This window comes from Musca domestica, unplaced genomic scaffold, assembly GCF_030504385.1.
Source record: "Musca domestica strain aabys unplaced genomic scaffold, Musca_domestica.polishedcontigs.V.1.1 144, whole genome shotgun sequence".
Classification (NCBI taxonomy): domain Eukaryota; kingdom Metazoa; phylum Arthropoda; class Insecta; order Diptera; family Muscidae; genus Musca; species Musca domestica.
The window spans coordinates 277,280-300,868 of record NW_026712199.1 but is presented as its reverse complement, the minus strand read 5'-3'; the positions used below and the strand labels follow the sequence as shown (position 1 = coordinate 300,868).

Below are 23,589 nucleotides of genomic sequence, written 5' to 3'. Positions count from 1 at the left end.
CACTCCTTCTGGTACCTCTCCCACAAAATATCAACCTTTTCAAAGAAAATAATTTACTGCACAGAAGGAGAAATAATAATTCGATTTTGCTTCAACTTTACAAATCCTTATATTTTTGTCAGCGCTAGGTCAGATGCGAAAATGGACAGTATCGGTCCACTCCATCCAGTACTTCGACCACAAAGGGTCAAAAATTTTAATAATTATAACTCAAATTAGACATATCTCAATACTTTTATTTACTCAAGGTCTGGTGTGAAGATGGGAAATATCGGTCCACTCCTTCTGGTACCTCTCGCACAATGGGTCAACATTGAAAAAAAAGCTCATAAAATGCGAAAATAACATTCGCTTCCATTGAGACTTGGTAAATCTCAATATTTCCATCAACACAAGATCTGTTATAAAGACGGTAGAGATCGGTCATTTCTTCTGGTACCCACCCCACAAAGGGTCAAAGTTTTGAATAACCAAGACGATCATAAAATCCAAAATAAGCATCCGTTTCTCTTCGAATTACATACATCACAATATTTTTGTCAACCCAAGGTCTGGTGTGAAGATTGGAAATATCGGTCCAATCCTTCTGGTACCTCCCGCACAATGGGTCAATATTTTGAGTACCCATGAAGCTCATAAAATGCGAAAATTAGCATCCGATTCCATTCAGACTTGACACATCTCAATATTTCCATCAACACAAGTTCCGTTGTAAAGATGGTAGAGATTGGACCATTCCTTCTGGTACCTCCCCCAAAAAGTATAGAGCAAAATCCCATGTCTTTGCTCTCAGTTTGGATACATAAGCCTTGATATACATCATTTGTTTAAGGGAATAATATCTTCACTAACCTTTACAACACACTTTTCTCTTTAATCTTTAACTAAAACACACCAAGGAGAGAGAGAGAGAGAGAGAGAGAGAGAGTTTTATGGGTTAATTTTAAGACATCTCCCAAGACAAGAAGCATTTATCCATGTGTGCTACTATATTGTTATAACTGTTATACTATGATATCACAGCAATTGTGTAGACGTTTTACGAGCAGCAAAATTATCTGTATGTTTACAATCTCGATTGACATTCTCCTTCTTCATTATCTGTCACACATTTGTCAATTGTTTGCTTGCTAAAAAAAAGATAAAACAACTTTTAACATGATTTGCAATTTAGTCTCAGTTAGATCATAAAGTCAACAATTGTCGTATTTTCCCGGTTCCCATTTTTTAAAAAGAGTTAAAGTATTTCGATTCTAAGCAATTCCAATGAACTGAATCTAATCAGAAGTTTGATGATAACACCCAAGCAAAGAGAATGTATTTTTTAGTTAAGATTAAAAACAATTTAATCTTTGAAAAAGTGAATGCAAAAATAAAAGGTTGTTACTGACAAATTCCTTATGGATGGAAATGATGATTGCTATCGACAATATTTTCCATAGAAATTATTGTTATCGACATGATTTTAATAAAAAAAAATGGACAATATTTTTATAGAAATTATTGTTATCGACAATATTTTCATTGAAATTATTGTTATCGACAATATTTTCATTGAAATTATTGTTATCGACAGTATTTTCTTTATAAATTTTTTTATCGACAATGTTTTCTATAGAATTTTGTTATCGACAATATTTTCTAAAGAGACTTTTTTATCGACAATATTTTCTATAGAAATTATTGTTATCGACAATATTTTCTATAGAAATTATTGTTATCGACAATATTTTCTATAGAAATTATTGTTATCGACAATATTTTCTATAGAAATTATTGTTATCGACAATATTTTCTATAGAAATTATTGTCATCGACAATATTTTTTATAGAAATTATTGTTATCGACAATATTTTCTATAGAAATTATTGTTATCAACAATATTTTCTATAGAAATTATTGTTATCGACAATTTTCTACAGAAATTATTGTTATCGACAATTTTCTACAGAAATTATTGTTATCGACAATATTTTCTCCAAAAATTATTGTTATCGACAGTATTATCTATAGAAATATTTGTTATCGATAGTATTTTTTATAGAAATTATTGTTATCGGCAATTATTTCTATAAAAATGATTGTTATCGACAATATTTTCTATAGAAATTATTGTTATTATAATTTCTATAGAAAATATTGTCGATAACAATAATTTCTATAGAAAATATTGTCGATAACAATAATTTCTATAGAAAATATTGTCGATAACAATAATTTCTACAGAAAATATTGTCGATAACAATAATTTCTATAGAAAATATTGTCGATAACAATAATTTCTATAGAAAATATTGTCGATAACAATAATTTCTATAGAAAATATTGTCGATAACAACAATTTCTATAGAAAATATTGTCGATAACAATAATTTCTATAGAAAATATTGTCGATAACAATAATTTCTATAGAAAATATTGTCGATAACAATAATTTCTATAGAAAATATTGTCGATAACAATAATTTTTATAGAAAATATTGTCGATAACAATAATTTCTATAGAAAATATTGTCGATAACAATAATTTCTATAGAAAATATTGTCGATAACAATAATTTCTATAGAAAATATTGTCGATAACAATAATTTCTATAGAAAATATTGTCGATAACAATCATTTTTATAGAAAATATTGTCGATAATAATAATTTCCATGGAAAATATTGTCGATAACAATAATTTCTATGGAAAATATTGTCGATAACAATAATTTCTATGGAAAATATTATCGATAACAATAATTTCTATGGAAAATATTGTCGATAACAATAATTTCTATAGAAAATATTATAGAGAACAATAATTTCCATAGAAAATATTGTCGATAACAATAATTTCTATAGAAATTCTTGTCGATAACAATAATTTCTATAGAAATTCTTGTCGATAACAATAATTTCTATAGAAATTCTTGTCGATAACAATAATTTCTATAGAAATTCTTGTCGATAACAATAATTTCTATAGAAATTCTTGTCGATAACAATAATTTCTATAGAAATTCTTGTCGATAACAATAATTTCTATAGAAATTCTTGTCGATAACAATAGTTTCTATAGAAATTCTTGTCGATAACAATAGTTTCTATAGAAATTCTTGTCGATAACAATAGTTTCTATAGAAAATATTGTCGGTAACAAGAAATTCTATAGAAAATATTGTCGATAACAATAATTTATATAGAAAATATTGTCGATAACAATAATTTATATAGAAAATATTGTCGATATCAATATTTTTTATTAAAATCATATCGATAACAAAAACTTCTATAGAAAATATTGTCGCTATCAATAAATTCAATGGAAAATATTGTCGATAGCAATCATCATTTCCATCCATATGAAATTTTGCAAGTAACATTATATTTTTGCATTCACTTTTTCAAAGATTAAATTGTTTTTAATCTTAACTAAAAAATACATTCTCTTTGCTTGGGTGTTATCATCAAACTTCTGATTAGATTCAGTTCATTGGAATTGCTTAGAATCGAAATACTTTAACTCTATTTAAAAATGGGAACCGGGAAAATACGACAATTGTTGACTTTATGATCTAACTGAGACTAAATTGCAAATCATGTTAAAAGTTGTTTTATCTTTTTTTTTGCAAGCAAACAATTGACAAATGTGTGACAGATAATGAAGAAGGAGAATGTCAATTGAGATAGTGATAAAATGTTTGGATTTTTAATTATTTTTGTAAACATGCAGATAATTTTGCTGCCCGTAAAACGTCTACATAATTGCTGTGATATCATAGTATAACAGTTATAACAATAGATAAAAGATTCTCGCCTTGGGAGATCTCTTAAAATAAACCTATAATACTCTCTCTCTCCTTGGGGTGTTTTAGTTAAAGATTAAAGAGAAGAGGTTAGTGAAGATATTATTCTCTTAAACAAATGATGTATATCAAGGCTTATGTCTCCAAACTGAGAGCAAAGACATGGGATTTTGCTCTATTCTTTCGCTTTATTTATTTTTGAATTACAATTTTGCAGGGTGATTGTCTTAATCAGGAAGCAAAATGTCTTATAAAAAATGGAGTTCAGGGCGTCCTTTATATTTCACTCTCCCAAAGCAAACGTGCTCCATAAATACGTATACCATAAAAGTGCCCATTAATGGAATAAAATGTTTTCTTTAGGTAATTTTCATGGACAAGGAGATGAAGTGGAAGTTTTCGACCAATGAAAAAAATGTTCAATGAAAGGTCTTTCGAATGTTTTTTTCTATGTTTTGTACAAAAATATTGTGTTGTGGGTAATTTGAAGAGACCCAGTAGCTTATTTCGGATTTTATGATCGTTTGGATTATTCACATTTTTGAACCTTTGTAGGGGAGGTACCAGAAGAAATGGTTCGATTTCTACCATCTTTGTAACAGATCTTGTGTTAGTGGAAATATTGAGACGTACCAAGTCTGGATGGAATCGGATGCTATTTTCCCGTTTTATGAGCTTCATTGATATTCAAAATTTTAACTCCTTGTGGTGGAGGTACCAGAAGGAGTGGACCGATGTATTCTATCTTCACACCAGATCTAGGGTCAATAACAATATTGTGTTGTGTGTAATTTGAAGAGAACAGAATGGTTATTTTGGATTTTATGATAGTTTTGCTTGTTCAAAATGTTGACCCTTTGTTGGGGAGGTACCAGAAGAAATGGTCCGATCTCTACCATTTTTATAACAGATCTTGTGTTGATGGAAATATTGAGATGTGCCAAGTCTGAATGGAATCGGATACTAATTTTGCGTTTTTTGAACTTCATGGTTACTCAAAATTTTGACCCTTCTGGGGGAGATACCAGAAGGAGTGGACCGATATTTCCCATCTCCACACCAGACCTTGGGTTGACATATCCGGATGCTTATTCCGGATTTTATGATCGTCTTGATTATTTAAAACTTTGACCCTTTGTGTGGAAGGTATCAGAACAAATGGTCCGATCTCTACCATCTTTATAACAGATCTTGTGTTGATGGAAATATTGAGATTTACCAAGTCTCAATGGAAGCGGATGTTATTTTCGCATTTTATGAGCTTCATGGGTACTCAAAATGTTGACCCATTGTGCGGGAGGCACCAGAAGGATTGGACCGATATTTCCTATCTTCACACCAGACCTTGGGTTAATAAAAATATTGTGATGTGTGTAATTTGAAGACAATCGGACACTTACATCACATTTTTTAAGAGTTGTAATTGTTCAAATTGTTCCCTTTGTGGGGGGAGTACCGGATGGAGTGGACCAATAATGTAAATTTTCGCACCTGACTTAGAAATGACAAAAATATTAGGATTTGCAAAGTTAAAGCAAAATCGGATTATCATTTCTTCTTCTGTGCAGTAAATTATTTTCTTTGAAAAGGTTGATATTTTGTGGAAGAAGTACCAGAAGGAGTGGACCTATACTGCCCATGTCCGAACTTGATCAAAGTTTGACAATAATATTACGATTTACAAAGCTTGAATCAAATCGGATACTCCCTTCGAGAGCTATCGTGCGCACCAGCCAGACAGATGGACGGACGGACATCGCTAGATCGACTTCAAATATTCTGAAACGGGTTTGGTCCAAAGAGACCTAGGGCCTGATACCGTTATTTCAATGAGGCACGTTTTGACCGTAACAAATGATATATACCCTCTGTGGCCATATGACTAAGGGTATAAAAAATACTTCCATATCCTTTGGAGATCATTTTCCTAAACAAGGAGATGTTTTAGATTATTTTCTTCTGTGGCAAAATTATTTGCTGATAGGTCCTTTACATTTCCTCCTTTAACAAAAAACATATTCGATCATGCTTAATGGGTTGAAATTGCGAAAATCTAGTTTACCCCAAAAGTCTATTCCAAAGTCAGACTTATGTTTACGAATTTCTATAAAAATTGATTTTATTTAAAAATTAATCATAATTTTGAATGGCTTCTAATTCTTTCCCATTTTTTGCTGTCAAGTTTTCCTATTGAGCAGTTGAGGAGGAGGCTTTGGAACAAAGGAAAAAAGTGCTTACTGACTTTTGTTCCAAAGAGTGTTGCAATGAAATAACCTATGGTTTTTAAGAAATGTTTTAAAAATTTATTCTCTACATTTTATTCTCTCAAGTCGATACTCTCCCATAGATGCTTAGATTTTCAAAATGTGCTCCAGAGGCTCAATTTTTTGTAATTATACTTTTGAATGGCTTCTAATTCTTTTCCATTTTTTTCTTTGGTACAAAGGAAAAGTGTTTACTGACGCTTGTTCCAAAGTGTCTTGCAATGAAATAACCTATGAATTTTTCAAAGTTTTTTTTTTAATGCATTTTAATTTTTAAGCATTTAAGTAGTTAGTTATCTATCTTGAGAGAAAACATAGTCTGAGAGGTTTTGCACAAAACTCTCTCTCTCAAAAAGAAAAAAATGGCGAGTCCAGTCTTGTGCCACAACATACTATTATTCAATTGTTAAAAATGCCTCCATATACTTCCAGGGCCAGTTTACCCAACAAAGCAGCGAGTTGGACAATGTTCTATCATAGGCTGTAGTGTCCATTACGAACTTCAAATACCAAATTTGAAACATTTCCGGTGAATAATGTCGCTAAAATGATCAAAATACCGAAAATAGGGAGGTACCGTTATATGGGGGCTATGCGAAGGCGAGGACCTGCACGGACAATTTTCTATCATAGGCTGTAGTCTTCATTACGAACTTTAAATACCAAATTTGTAACATTTCCGGTGAATAATGTCGCTAAAATCATAAAAATACCGAATATCGGGAGGAGCCGTTATATGGGGGCTATACGAAGGCGAGGGCCTTCACGCACAATTTTCTATCATAGGCTGTAGTGTTCATTACGAACTTTAAATACCAAATTTGTAACATTTCCGGTGAATAATGTCGCTAAAATCATCAAAATACCGAATATAGGGAAGTACCGTTATATGGGGGCTGTACGAAGGCGAGGACCTACATGTCCCGTTTTCAATACCAAAAGACCTGCGGACATAATATACATTTGAGTAAAATTTTATTAACTTAATTTTTTTCGTTCGGGTTTCCACAGACGGACGGACATCGCTAAATCTGAATTTTATGCTGATTATATATACTTTGTGGGATCTAAAATGTATATTTCGAGGTGTTACAAACCGAATGACAAACTTAATATGCCCTCCATACCATGGTAAAGGGTATAAAAATGAGAAAAACTTTGCATATTTTGTAGATTTTTAAAAATGACTGCATATCCGTTTGGGGCAATTTTTTCCAAACAAGGAGGGAAATTGGAAATTTTTGATCTTCGGGAAAAGTACTTTTTAAGATGTCCTTTACATTTTATCCTTTGACATAAACCATGTTAAATCATGTTTAATGGCTTGAAATTGCAAAATGCGTTTTAATATAAAATTTCCATATTTCGTCATTTTTTAAAAATATCTCCATATAATTTGGAGACTTGTTTTCCGCACAGGGAGATCGAATTGGAAAATTTTGATCTTCGGGAAAATCATTTGTTAAAATGCTTCAACACAAATCATGTTTAATGGCTTTAAATTGCGAAAAAAACGTTTTTTGTCTAAACATCTGATATTGTTCCCATGATGGCCTGTATTGTTAATTACAACAATAGGTCTAAGAATTTCTTTTTTAAAGCATTTAATTATTTTTTAATTGCATAAAAAGGTCAAGAACTTACCCTCCTCTTAACATAAGGATAGAAACCAATTGGAGGGTTTGGCATGTTGAATTTGGATGTTTTTTTTTTTTTTTTTTTTTTGGATTTTTATCGTGTTTATTTCACTTTCAAAATGTATTTATATTTTTTTTTTTATACAAAAACCTTGTACTGGATTTGTTTAATATTTTTTTTGCTGTTAATCACCAATTTTCACTATTAAATACTATTTTTTTATTTAATTTTTTTTCTTTACAATTGTTGATAAGAAAAATACGTTTCGACACCCAGCAACTGAGAAATATGTTGATGTTTGAACCAACCAACGATCACGACTGAACTGAGGTCTCTCCGAAACATTTGCAGAACTTAAAACTTTGAAATACCAAAAAAAGAAAAACACTAGATTACAACAACAATCAACAAAATTATTTACAAAAACCAATAGGAAAAGAAGAAGAAGACAAAAACAACACGGGCCAGCAGAAGCAGAAAAAAAAGAAATTATTTCCAATAGACGAAGACAAAATAAATAATAGAAGAACGCACAAAAAGAATAATAGCAACAACAACAACTACAATGACAACATGAAATGTTGATAAAGTTGATTAAACATTATTCAGTTAGCTTAGATGTTTTGGAGGTGCTGCTGCTGCTGAAAAGAAGAAATTAGAGATGATGAGCTCTGATGAATTAACATAAAATTTGGATAGGTGTCGAGCTGTCGATTGGTCGTTCGGTCGGCCAAAGGTAAATAAAGTTTGGCATACATCCTACTTCGAGTAACATATGTATGTAAACAACATTTTGAGCACATACAGAGGTCTATCTATTGATTCGAAAAGAGATGAGTGGGTAGTCCACAACAGCAGCAGCCAAAGAACAACCATCAATATCATCCATCAGTTGAATGGGTGGAAAGACATTATGGTTGACGATGATGATGATGATGATATTATCGCAAACACAAGTGTTAAGTCTGGAAAATGAGCTATTGTTGTTGTTGTTGTTTTGTTTTTCTATTGTGATCCGAATGTGCGTGTTCGAGGTGAATGTGATAAGTTTTATGATATTAAATATTTGAGGGAGATATGTACAATCATTGCTTCTAAAAATTGGGAACTAGATAACTTTATTAGCCTGCAAGGTCCCCACACCTACATAACGGGTCTCAATATAAATATATCATCAACAACATGTAGGATTTTCTGGGGTCAGGAATGAAAATTTTTAAAAATATGATTTTGAGGGAAACTTTCCATGGCGAAAGGGTTGAGAAGGGAACTAGCTTTCTTTGAAAGATATATTTGTTGCAGGATGTTGTACATTTCTTCCATACAAGGGAAAGCCATAACACAATTCCTTTTATCTGAAAAATGTGTTTCAAAGGCACTATTAACAATAGCATTCTAGAATGATCAAACACTTGTAAGCTAATTTTTCCAAACAAGGAATTATGGTAACATAATTCCATTAAAGGGGAAAATATTTGCTGGGATATCGTACACATTTCTTTTTTACAGCGAAAATGTCTTCAAATAAATATTTAAGCTTTGAAAGATCAATGCAGTTAGACAAACTCCAAAATTTTTTTACAACGGCCTTCCGTTGTATCGTATATTTGTAGTCAACGATATTCCCGAACATGGACAGGAGGTAGGAAATTTCCATCAAAGGAAAAAATGTCTGTTAGGAAGTTCTCCACATTTCCCTCTCACAACGATAGTGTCTCAAGAAAAGCTTTACGCCTCCAAAACGCAATTCTACATTTTTAGCGTTTACCCATTTTTTGCAAGGTGGACCTTCGTCGATTATTTTCTTGAACAAGGATTTGAGGTAGCAGATTTCCATGAGAGAAAAAAATGTCAGTTGGGAGGTACTCTACATTTCACTCTCACAACAAAAATGTCCCCTATAAAACTTTAACCATCGAAAGTTCAATGCAATTAGCTATTTTTTATCAACGATTTTCCCGAGCATGGATATGAGCTAGCAGATTTCCATCAAAGGAAAAAATGTCTGTTGGGAAGTCTTCTTCATTTCTTTTTCACAACGAAAGTGTCTTCAAAAAAGCTTTTAGGGTCCAAAGCGCAAATGTATAAACTCTATATTTTTAGCGATTATCCATTTTTTGGAATGTGAATTTTCGTCGTTCATTTTCTCGAACAAGGGAGTGAGGTGGCAGATTTCCATCAAAAGAAAAAATGTCTGTTGGGAGGACCTCCACATTTCTTATTCAGCACAAAAGTTTCTGAAAAATAGCTAATTAAAAATAAAATGAAAAAAGCAATTAAAATAGACTAACCCTACATTTTTAGCGGTTATCCGTTTTTTTTTTTTGGCAAGGTGGACTTTCTTGAAAAAGGATTTGAGGTAGCAGATTTTCAATAAAGGATAAAATGTCTGTTGGAATGTTCTCTACATTTCACTCTCACAGCAAAAATGTATACAATAAAGATTTAACCATCGAAAGTTGCATGCGGTTAGACAAACTCCAATTTTTTTAGAACAGCCTTCCGTTGTATAATAATAATATATTTCGAATATTTTTTATTAACGATTTTCCCGAGCATGGACATGAGCCAGGAGATTTCCAACAAAGGAAAAAATTGTATGTTGGGAAGCCCTCCGCACTTCCCTCTTAAAACGAAAATTTCTTAAAAAAAGATTTAAACGTCCAAAACGCAATTAAAATAGACAAACTCTAAATTTTAAGCGAACAAGGGGGGAGGTAGCAAATTTCCATTAAAGGAAAAAATGTCACTTGGGACATCCTCTACATTTCACTTTCACAGGAAAAATGTTTACAATTTTGCCGACCAAGCAGATTAACATCAAGGAAAAAATCACATTTGGGGGACCTCCTCCTCATTCCTTTTTCATAACGAATGTTTCTCAAAAATAGCTTTAAGGATTCAAAACGCAAATTAAATTGACAAAATCTATATTTTTAGGGTTTTTTACGACTTCCTTGAACAAGGGGGTGAGGTAGCAGATTTCCATTAGAGAAAAAATGTTGGGAGGTCTTCTATATTTCACTCTCACAGAAAAAATGTCTACAATAAAGCTTTAACCTTCCAAAGTGCATTGCAATTAGAGAAACTCTACGATTTCTCAACAAAAAAGCTTTAAGCCCCCAAAGTGCAATGCAATTAGATAAACTCTACATTTTTTAAATAATCTTCGTCTTTCATTTTCCCAAACAGATTCGAATTAAAGGCAAAAATATCTGCTGGAATATCCTCCACATTTCATTCTGCCAATGAAAATGTCTGAAATAGGCCTTTAAGCTTGGTAAGTGCTATAGAAACAGAAAAATTGCAAAATCTTTAAAAGTGTCTCTCTTGAAACCGTTTTTTACAATTGGATTTTAGTCAAAAAGGAGCTGAGTGTGGGGAGTGGTGTCTTTGGGAGAAACATAGCCCAGGGTTTCCCCTTCATTCCATTCTCACACAATAGGGGTTTATAATAACATCTTATATCTCCAAATATCTATAATTTCTACAGAGATCTTTCTTTGAAACAATTTTAAAAATTTGAAAAAATTAGAATTTTTAAAAAGTATTTTCTTGCTATAATCAAGAATTTAAAAAAAAAATATTTTTTCCAATGATTTCTATTTAAAAACGTATTTTCTCGAACCTGCTATATTTTACCTCATATATTTGTCTGATAATTCAAACACCCATTTAAGTTGTGTGTGTGGCCAAGAACTCATGTCATCAGACACACATACATACGCTACTAACGATTTCTGGGCCAATCGAAGGGTCAAGTTTGATGAAAATATTACAACCAAGAATCTAATGATTTAGCAAAAATCTCGTCTCTGTTTTTTGTTCTATAGAAACACATAGCATTCGCTCGCTTACAATGTTGGGTAAAAAATTATAATTTTTAGTTTTTTTGTTTAACTGAATATAAATTTATGTAAATTATAGTTAAGATTTACTTTGAAAGTCAAAGCCAAATTAGAAAATACCGACGTAACGGTTAAATAAACTAGATTTATTATAAATAAATATTTATGATATTGAAAATATGTAATGAATGCAGACCCCTTCAACACCACTAAGCAATGTTTGCAATTGGCAAGAGAAACCAAACGTTAAATGTTGGTTATCGTGTAGTTGGTTGGTCAGTTTGTAGAGACTTTGAAACGTGAAGTTCGGTTCAACTTTGTAATTACATATACACATTATTACATGCTATTACTATTGAGTGCAAATATAACATTCTTTCTTTGTTTATTTCGGATTTTATAATCGTTGTGGTTAGGTACCAGAAGGAATGGTCCTATCTCTACAATCTTTATAACAGATCTTGTATTGATACAAATGTTAAGATGTACCAGGTCTGAATGGAATCGGATGTTAATTTCGTGTTCTATGAGCTTCATGGGTATTTAAAATGTTTACCCTTCGTGGGGGAGGTACCAGATAGAGTGGACCGATATACTCCATCTCTTCACCGTATCTTGTGTTAGTAGAAATAATGGAATGTGTGAAATATGAAGAGAACCAGGGGCTTATTTCGGATTTTATAATCATTTTGATTATTCAAAACTTTGACCCTTTGTGGGGGAGGTACCAGAAGGAGTGGACCGTATTATATCATCTTCACACCAGACCTTATGTTAATAAAAATATTGGGATATGTGTAATTTGGGGACAATCGGACTCGTACATCACATTTTATAAGAGTTATAATTATTCACAATTTGACCCTATGTGGGGGAGGTACTTGATGGAGCGGACCGATATTGTCCATTTTCGCACCGGACCTAGCACTGATGCAAACATTAGGATTTGCAAAGTCGGAGCAAAATCGTATTATCCTTTCCCTGTCCGTGCAGTAAATTGTTTTCTTTGAAAATTTTTGACATTTTGTGGGGGAGGTGCCGGAAGGAGTGGACCGATTTTGCCCATATTCGAACTCGATCTAAGTTTGACAACAGCTTTATGATGTACCATGTTTGGTCCAAATGGGATACTCCATTCGAGAGTTATTGGGCGCACCAGCCAGTCAGAGAGACCGACGGACGGGCATCGCTAAATCGAATCCAAATGTCTTGAAACGTAATTGGACCAAAGAGACCCAGGGTCTAAAATCGTTATTTCGTTGAGGCACGTTTTGACCTATCAAATGACATATACCCTGTCTAACCATTGGCTGAGGGTATAAAAATCTTGATTATACCTGGCTGTGGATTTATAATTAAAAAAAGTCCAATGTACCTATTTTCAAAGCAACCTCACAAAAAATGTATTTTAAAAAATTTTCTTGAATTTCAAAACTATAATCGTCCGATTTACAAATCCGGATATATATTTCCCTCCATGTTAACTTCACCGAACAAATGTATTTTATTCTCATTAATTGTCATTCACAAAAAAACGCATTTCAAAACTCACCGAATCTGTACATTTTCCATGATCATGATGACATTTTGCATTTCCATTATTATTGTTGTTGTTGTTATGTAAATTAACATTATTTAACAAATGTGAACGCTTTGCAAACATTTTGTCAGAGTAGTTGGTATTATTTGATTTAATTTGCAAAAGTAAAATTGTTAACACTTTATTTAGCAACAAAATTTCTTCTTGTTGTTTGTTTAAAAAGCAAACATGGACGTCTTCCAGCCACAAAAATAAACTAGAAGCAGTTCAAAATAAAATAAAACACACACACTACGCGACACACACGCTTAACAGGTCCAGTAAACGAAGAAAAACTTTCACAACAAGTGTTTACAAGCAACAGCAACTTGTCAAAAGAAATGGATGGCAGTTAGAGTTGTTCAGCAGCAGCAGCCAGCCTGACCAACGTTGTTGTGTTTTTAGGGGGGAAGTTGTTATTTTTTATTTTTTTGTTTAGTTTCAGATTTTATTTCTCACTTCCGTCTAGTTTGGATTGCCGAGCCAACAATTACCGCATTTGTCGCTACACCGAAGAAATGTGGAAACAGATTGCCGGACTGCAACTTAAATTGGAAAAAATTGTGAATCAAAGAAATTACTTTTTATCAAAACAGCGGTGACGTGAAAGGGAGAGTGTCTCTGAGCGAGATAGAGAGAGAGCGAATGTGCAACAAACCCCACTATGGATCTGATAAGATCACAAGAGAAAGAGTGCCTTTCTGGAAATAAAATATAGATGACGACGGACAACTTAAGTTGTGTCAAGTGTCAACTTTATTGCCTCTCCTCCAAAGAGAGAAGGCTCCGTACAAAACAAAACAATTGATTTGGCTGACTGACTGTGAGTTGGCACAAAAGAAAACTGCAAACGGCGTTTTGTTTGCATTTTAATTGAACAGTTGTTATAAAAACTATATAAATTAAATTATTAACTAAGTTTAAGTTATTTTATTTATTAAAAAAGGCAAATAATTGCCTGTGCACATGTCGAATGCTGTAATCAGCCTGTTGGAAGGGGAAAACTGCAAGGCTTATGGCTGCAATGGAATAATGTCAAGGCCTTTTGGACAAGGTCATAGGCAGTGCTTAGGTTTTACATTTCTTTGTGGGAATGAAAAACGGAAAGAAATTGAGGAATAAGAAGAAATGGTGAAAAGGGAATAACATATGTATGTAACTATGTTTTTAGGAAGACTGTTTCAAATTTTCTTATTTCTAGAAACATAACGCTGTACATGCAAAGGGAAAAAAGAAAGGATAGATTAAAGTAAAATGGGGAAAAGTTAAAAAAAATAAATGTGTACCTAGGAATATGTTTATAGGACGCTTATTTTAACCGCAATTCATTGTAAACACTATACAGAGGACCCCACCCAAACTCAAGCAAGATGAATCAACACCCAATCGTTTCAAGAAGAAACTAAACTATGTAGAGAGAAAGGTCCAACGAACGGGAGCTATTGTCTTCTGTGTGTCTACAAGCTTATAAACGACTGAAGCGTATTGGTCACTAGGAACAACGAGGTTAGCAGTCCGGTAACAATATACGTCGATAGCCAAGCGTCACTGAAAACCTTAAACTTCTCTACCATTAAGTCTAGCGTTGTTTTGGACTGCAGGAGATCCTTGGAAAACACTAGGATGTCCATCAAGCTCTGTTGGGCTCCTGGTCATTACAATATTCCAGGCAACGAGACAGCAGACGAATGGGCTAGGCTAGGATTCGAATCAGCAGCGGTCAAACCACCCCTGTGCCACTTCTTACAGATAATTCATAACCACTACTCTGAGAGAATTCAATAAAAATGGCTGGACGAAAGGGGATGCAGCATCTCCAAAAGAATCTGGCGCATACTTCGGAGAAGAGAACAAAGTCGCTACCGTCCTTGTCGAAACCTGATTTAAAACTTGTGTTGGGTATCTTCACAGGTCACTGCAAGGTGAGGGCAATGACCTAGAAATGGAACAGCGATGATATTGATTGCTGTAGAATCTGTCAAGACGATTCTCTGTTACTGTCCAGCACTCATTAACATGAGACACAGCTTGATGGGGGAGCAAGTGTCACATGATTTGTCATCGTTCTATAAGACTGACCCTACAGTAATTCTTCGACACGGCAAAATTTCTAGCCGTGGATCACCCTTATAACTATATCTTCTTCCAGTAATATCTTCACTTTTTTCCACCATTTTTTCTTCTTCCACAGGTCTCCAAGCGGAGCGGTTACCAAACGGCAACCGAGCGTTCTTTAACATTAACCTAAAGTCCAACGATATAACAGAGATCCTTTAGATAAGGAAAGCTAGCAGACTGATCTTAGCATTCATAGCATGTAGTTATAGATTAGAGTACGAAATCCATTCTCGAAGTCCCACCCCAGGATGATGCATAACGTCTGCCCATTTGCGATATCACAATGCGCTGAATCTGCTACAACAACAAATAATTTCTTATCAAATCAAAATCAAGAGGAAGTCCTTGAAAAATGTTAAAAAGAAACTCGGAAAGTTATCATTAATACCTTGAAAAAAAAACTAAAACCATTATTTTTTTACAGAAAGTCTTCGAAATATTCACGATTTCACTTCAAGAAATCTCAATCTTAATCTTTTTGGCATGGAAGTCATCGAAAAAATTCAAGATTTTAGCTTCCTTTACAAGTATTAAAGAAAGGCCCTCGAGCGTTTGCCAAAACATATATATATATTTTAAAACCCCCTCTTCTTGTCGGTAGCCGTTGACAAGTATTTTTTAAAAGATCCTAGATTCATGGCCAAACATTTCGGCCAGCTATAATCCCTTTTGAGGTCTTCCAAAATGTTATCCACAAATCATTGGCAAGATGTGGTCAGTTTTCGCACCAGACCTAAATCAGACACAAATATTACAATAAACGAAGTGTCTATCAAATCGGATACTTCTTTCGATTTCTGCGAAATTTTTGTCGGTTTGTGGGAGAGCTATTCTAGGAATCATTAAGTTGTCCTTAAAAAACCCGCAAATATACCTCTAATGATTGTTAAAAAAATATTTCAAGTAAATCTATAATTAAAGACCTTATCACAAAATTTATTTGCTATAAACAATGTTCTCATCAAAACAACTTTAATAATTTCAAGATTTTATGCTCTACAAAACGTGCCAAAAGTAGGGAAAATAACCATGGAATATCTTCAAACGAATGACTAGGCACAAAAAAAACAAAATGGAAAACACCATTTATTTTTTATTAAACGTGAGGTAAGCATTTTCATAATTCACGTGCTTATCATCGCTGATATTTTTTTGTCTCATGGAAAAATAATCATCATTTCTATTTTTTTTATTAACAACAAAACGAGGCCAAAATGAGATTAATGTTATTGTTTATTAGATTTTTTGACGGATACTTGTAAAAAATAGAGATAGGACAACAAAACTGGAACGCGTGATTTTCCACACGTTTCAAAAAGTATTGCTTTAAACCATAGGAAAGCTAACGAAAGCGTGTGAAGATAAGAGAACTATCAATTAATTGGAATAAAGGATAAAGTACAAAAGGGCTCAAGATGACTGCTTGATGGATAGACCTAGATGATGGCTTCTTAGAAAAATATTATTTAAAAAAAATAGCAGGTTATGGCTTTTTGAAAAACGTTTCTTTAAAAAATGTCCGGTGATGGCTTCTTGAAAAAAAAAAAATACACGTTAATGTTTCTTTTTAAATTCTCTTTATAAGCCAAATTGATGAATATTTGACAAAAAAAAGAAAACAAGTGAAATAATAGGTGTGTCTGGTTACTTTTCCTGCAGGAATTGTCCAGTAACTTCTTTCTGAGAGAGTAAGGTAGTTTTATTCTCTTTTGCAAGGAAAATGCGAAAAGTAAACATACGGTATTCCTGCAGAAGCTTGCAACTAATCAGCTGATCAACTCAAAACAAACCAATTTGTCCCCCATAAGGAGAATTAAAACAAAGGAAGCAATACTAATTTTACAAGTTTTTTAAATAAAAATGTTGGAAATAGTCTTTTATTTTCTTATTACATATTAATATTTACGCTTTTCACATTTTGTGAAGTTGTTCTCCAAAAACTATTAGTCTTGCTAATTCCAAAAAAAATTTTTCAAATTGAAAGCACAAAAATAAATAAACAAACAATAGAAAACATCTGATTGAATGTCGATAAATGAGAAGAAGAAGAGTTGCAAGTGATTGCAAGAAGAAATTTTTCCTGCAAGAATTTGCAAACTCTCACTGAAAGAACTGTCAAAATTTCTCTCTCCAACCGCTCTCTTTTGCAGAACTTTTGGGTTAACAGACGACTTCCAGTAACAATTTGTAACAATTGTTACAAATTTTAGGGTAACCAGACACACCTAATATCAGTCGGTTTCGCCGACATATATATACCCTTTGCCTTGAGTTATGTTTATTCAAACTGTTGACCTTTTATGGGGGACCGATTCGTATCTGACCTAAGACTGATATTTGGACTATATCGACTACACTCTATACTTTACAGGGTGTGGTGAAAAAACTGCAACCAACTTCAGACTGCTGTCATTTCTTAGCCACTCATCCGACAGCTTTTAAAATTATTCCAGTGACAGCTCATTATATTGTTTATAAGCGTACAAAACATTTTGGTGAGAATTTTCAGAGAAAAAAAGTAATTCGTGATTGAATTCAAGCGTGATTATATTTGGCTGGAAAACCACAAGTGGTTATCGTTAGAGCACTCCAACGTTTAAATGTGAATAAATCTTTTGTGTCTCGTACCAGCGCTGGTTACCGTGACACTGGTAGCGTAGCCCGACGTCAAGAAAGTGCACGGAAGAAAACACCAACATCAGCAGAAATGGTTCGAAAAGTAAAGAAGCGACTTGATCGAAACCCGCGTCGCAGTGGCCGAAAAATGGCTCGTGAACTAAACATATCGCAATATTCCATTCGGCAAATATTGAAAAATTAGCTCGTGGTAAAGCCATTGAAAAAGTGCAAGAACTGACACCGCAACAGAAATAAAATAGACTCAACGAGCTAAATAGTTGCTTGGCTTGGCCGAAAGTGGTGAACTGCCGAATTTGGTTTTCTCCGTTGAGAAAACATTCGTGTTTACTTGCCAAAGAGGTCAGCTGAAAATGTGCACCTTCGGTTGGCCACCAGAAACTTGGAAACTTGCGGCCATGATGATGGTGTGGGCCGCCATAACAGCCGATGGTCGCTCTCCGCTCCTTTTAATCGACCGAGGCATCAGAATAAATGCCGAATAATATAGCGAAAATATTCTGAAGGGTGTATTAAAGCCTTGGGCACGCAGACATTTTGGCCGCAGACCTTGGACATTCCAACAGGACTCAGCATTTTGGATTTTATCCAAAAAAAAAAAATTAAAAAAATGTAAAAATTATGGCGTTTGTTTTTTTTGTCTCACCCTGTGCAAGTTTGCCCAAAAACATTCCCTGGCCAAGTAGACCACCCTGCTCTTTTAACCCTACATTTCTCCTATCACCAACAACTTTACCCCTTTGGAAAAAAATTGCCCCTGGAAACATTTCTAGTTTTAAGAGCATGATATGCCAATAAAATAAAACGAAAATAATACACTGGAATATCTGTCAACAATGACAAGGCAAAAAATTGAAATAAACAATATTCCCAAAGTGTTTCATGTTTGCAAATCTTTATCATTCAAATGCAAATATTTCGAATTCTGAAAATTGGACTTGATTAAAATTAGGGGGAAAAAGATTAATGCTGTTGGGTTGATGATTGTTGGGGAGGTGTGGCCAAGTAGATTCAAGTAAGAGATAAGGAAACGAGAACAAGTAAAAAACCTGTAAGTTCGGCCGAACTTTGAATACCCTCCACCATTTGAAAGGAATTTGGCAATTTTCAAAAAAAAAAAAAAAATAAATAAAATCCGTTAGAAATTCTGTTAAAATCTTAATACCGAAAGTAGCCGTAGGCCTAAACTACGACGTGGACCTGCATAGGCAACTTTTGTTATAAGCCATTACAATATTCAAATGCGAAACTTGAAAAAATCCGGTGAATAATGTAGCTAAAATCATCCATATAGGGAGGTACTATTATATGGGGGTCTATACTAAAATGTGGACTTGCACAGATAATTTTCTGCCTTAGGCTGTAGTATTCATTACGAACTTCAAATACCAAATTTGAAACAATTCCGATGAATAATGTCGCTAAAATCATCAAAATACCGAATATCGGGAGTTGCCGTTATATGGCGGCTATATGAAGACGTGGACCTGCATAGGCAATTTTCTGTCTCAGGCTGTAGTATTCATTATGAACTTCAAATACCAATTTTGAAACAATTCCGTTGAATAATGTCGCTAAAATTATCAAAATTACTAATATCTGGAGGTATTGCTGTATGGAGGCTATACGAAGACGTGGACCTGCACAGACAATTTTCTGTCTTAAGCTGCAGTATCCATTACGAACTTCAAATACCAAATTTGAAACAATTTCGGTGAATAATGTCGCTTAAATCATTAAAATACCGAATATCGGGAGGTACCTTTATATGGGGGGCTATACGAAGACGTGGACCTGCATAGACAATTTTTTGTCTTAGGCTGTAGTATTCATTGCGAACTTCAAATACCAAATTTGAAACAATTCCGGTGAATAATGTCGCTAAAATCGTCGACATACCGAATATCGGGAGGTACTGTTATATGGGGGCTATAGCAAAACGTGTACCTATATGGCCCATTTTCAATACCAAAAGTCCTGCAGACATAGTATACATTTGAGTAAAATTTCATCAATCTACTTCATTTCGTTCGGAAGCTAGAGTGATTTCCACCACAGACGAACAGACGGATAGACGGACGGACATCGCTAAATCAACATAGAATTTGTGGAATCTAAAATGTTTATTTCGAGGTGTTACAAACGGAATGACAAACTTAATATAATATACCATACTATGGTGGAGGCTGTACAAGGGGTCTACTGGCCTTCTATCGAAATTTTAATGCATAAAAGACCTGGATTTTAAGATTTTCTTTAGCATTTCTTAAAATAATTTGGTGTTTATAATTTTCTCCAAAAAGCAAAGAAAAAAACTACTCTTCACACTCAAATTTAGGTCAAGAATTTCAAAGTCACAGAGATCGGAGATCTCTCACAGAAAATGTACGTATGCAAATCTTGAACAATACCGATACATGAACGCACACATCAACACATAGCCACAACAAACGACGACGGACATTTCATACTTGGTTGAAGTAGTCCAGTAGTGTGGATGTGTGGATGTTGGTCAGTTTTGTGTTTGAGGTATTTTTTTTTCTCTTTTAAAAATCTCTGCAGTAACACCTCCTCTTGCGATAAGGTATTTACCGGCAAAGAAAAAGCGGAAAATCAACTATGACGAATTTGTGGCAAAAATAAAATAACAAAAACATAAAAATCGCATAATTATTTGGTCATTCAACTCTTTCTGTGTCTCCCTGCAATTTTGAATATTGAAATTTTTAATGTATTCAAAAATTATGATATAAACTAAAAACACAAACTGGTTCTGTGCTCGATAAGCTGGTATGGACAATAATGGAGAAATGGTCTTATCCTAAAGAAATGATGGGTTACCAATTGTTGATATTTCTCAGACCTGGGCGCACTATTGTTATTTCTGTCGTACTGAGACACTATCCTCTTAATTCGGTTAAGGACAAAACGCAAAACAACCAATGCTCATGTGGGTCTTGAACTTTCCACAAAATCATGCAAAATCGATCTAATCTTTATTGCTTGTTTTCGTTCAACGTAAAGGTTAAACATCTTGACATTGAAGAAATTGTCAGGTTAATAGAAGTTTGTGATAAGATATGTAAGTGATAATGTAAAGGAAAGAGAAGTAAAAACGTTCTAAGTTCAGCCTGGCCGAATTATGAATACCCACCACCATTTGGAACAAATTTGGCAATTTTCAAAAAAAAAATCCGTTAAAAATTCTGTTAAAATCTTAAAAATACCAAATGTAGCCGTTATATTAGGGTCTAAACGACGACGTGTACCTGCATAGGCAACCTTTGTCATAAGCCATTGCAATATTCAAATGCGAAACGGGAAAAAAATCGGTACCGTTATAAAGGGGCTATACCAAAATGTGGACCTGCACAGACAATTTTTTATCACAGGCTGTAGAATCTATTGCGAACTTCAAATACCAAATTTGAAACAATTCCGGTGAATAATATCGCTAAAATCATCAAAATACCGAATATTGGGAGGTACCATTATATGGGGGCTATACCAAAACGTTGACCTGCACAGACAATTTTTTGTCACAGGGCGTAGTATCCATCGAGAACTTCAAATACTAAAATTGAAACAATTCTGGTGAATAATTTCGCTAAAGTCATCAAAATACCGAATATCGGCAGGTTACGTTATATGGCGGCTATACGAAGACGTGGACCTGCACAGACAATTTTCAGTCATAGGCTGTAGTATACATTGCGAACTTCAAATACCAAATTTGAAGCATTTCCGGTGAATAATGTCGGGCCGCATCAGATCAAGAGATAGCTTCATGATTCAGGGAGCCAGGATCGGCAACCTCTTTGGAAAAATAATGACCAACTCTGTCTTTTTTGAGTATCAAAATTAACTACATTGAAAACGGACTGAGATTTCTGATTTGTGCATATACAAATCGGTCTGGTGTGAAAATGGGATAATTCGGTCAACTCCTTCTGGCACCTCCCCCATAAAGTGTCTAAATTTTGAATGTCCATTAAGCTCATAAAACGCGAAATTAACATCCGATTCCATTCAGACTTGGCAAATCTCAATATTTCCATCAAAACAAGATCTGTTATAAAGATGGTAGAGATCGGACCGTTTCTTCTGGTACCTCCCCCATATCGGAATCACGATTTAAAAAACAAAACGCTCAAAGAAAACGATATAAGCATCCGACTCTCTTCAAATTTCACACATACAAATATTTTTACTAACGCAGGATCTGTTGTAAAGATGATGTATTTCTGTGAACCCCTTTTGGTACCTCACCCACAAAGAGTCACCATTTTCAACACTTTTTTTTTTTGGCGAAACAAGTTGGGAATTCTTTACAACTTACTGTGTCCAAACATTTCTCTTGACCAGAAATCTGATATGAATACGTTATTTATCGAAATTTATGATTTCGCATAAAATTGGATATAAATGTTCGATTTTCTTCAAATTTTGCACATGCCAATATTTTTATCTGTATTAGATAAAGCATGAAAATGGAATACTCCGGCCCGCAATGTCTGTTACCTCACGCATATTTCCACATGGTTCAGTGGTAGAAACGAGAATTTGGTTCCAAAGAATGCAATACAAAAATAACTAGGTCTAAACAAATTTTCAAGAAACTGTGAATTTTTGTGGTTTTGTGACGAGTTCGGTACCAAAGAAGTCTCACACATATGTAGAGTAATGTTCTAAAGAGTATCATTACCTATTTGAAGTATACTTTCTATAAAGCCGACTAAAGAGTATCATTATCTATTTGAAGTATACTTTCTATAAACCCGACGACTTTTAGCCGATGTTTAGTCGCTAATTTTTTACATTTCCTGATGGGGTTTTACCATCTTCGAACAATTCATTTGCTCTACATATGTTAAGAAGTCATTCGAAGCCAATTCTTTGATACACGTCACATTAGGACAATGTCAACATTGCACCGCACCAATAAGAATGTAGCAATAATAAACATTTGACACATGTCAATAACTCATTTCCTGTTTGGCTTACATACTTCACAACATCTCTGGAACACGTTTATATATGTATGTAGGTCAACAGCTGTTTCAAATATGTAAATACATACATACTTATTTGATAACCCAAATAACCTAATTAGAATTTTTTAATCGTCATATCCCAAACATATAGAACTTACCGTTTTTTGTCGTTTCTTGCTAGTCTCTGGTGTTTCACTCATAATGACAATCAATGGTTGGTCTTGTTGTTTAAATTTGTTATTGTTGGGGTATTTGTATTAAAGAAAAAAAATTTACACAGAACACGAAATTCCGTTGGCAGTAGACAATAAAAAGCGGTAACGAGGAGATAAGTCTTAGTTTATCGAACGTAAAAAAATACCATACGCTGCAACCAACTACCCGTCAAGTCAATTGTTTATCTCCAACTATAAGTGCGGACTTTTTTCTCTTTATTATTTGCTTTATGAACTTATTTTTTTTGGAATTTCTAGGCACCACACAACAACAAAATTACACTACACACAGATACTGGGGTGGCGCAAGTAGAATAAGAAAAAACACCCATACATAGGAGATGCAACATATGCTTTGTTGCGTTACACTATTCCAAATAAATAATGGTGGCGCTTAATTTCTGTGATGTTAATTTAAACAATTTTGGATATATTTATTCGTTTTACATTTATTATTTTGCATTTTTCATTGATAATGTTGTGTTTTATGAAAATGCTCTCTCTC

At 33.7% G+C, this 23,589-nt stretch overlaps 1 protein-coding gene across 3 annotated transcripts in view; it reads right to left on the bottom strand.

Moving 5' to 3' along the window:
• LOC101901501 (bifunctional 3'-phosphoadenosine 5'-phosphosulfate synthase) overlaps positions 1-23,261 on the bottom strand; it is a 32,430-nt gene extending 9,169 nt beyond the window's left edge. Inside the window, exon 1 of one of the 3 annotated variants that reach the window (XM_059119378.1) lies at positions 23,028-23,261. In XM_059119378.1, the coding sequence (XP_058975361.1) occupies positions 23,028-23,069 (42 nt within the window). In that variant the 5' untranslated portion in view covers positions 23,070-23,261. Of the gene's footprint in view, positions 1-7,699; positions 7,923-13,093; positions 13,729-23,027 lie in introns of those variants that run through there. The other 2 variants (XM_059119376.1, XM_059119377.1) reach the window with 2 other exon arrangements.
• Between the last annotated feature and the right edge of the window lie 328 nt (positions 23,262-23,589).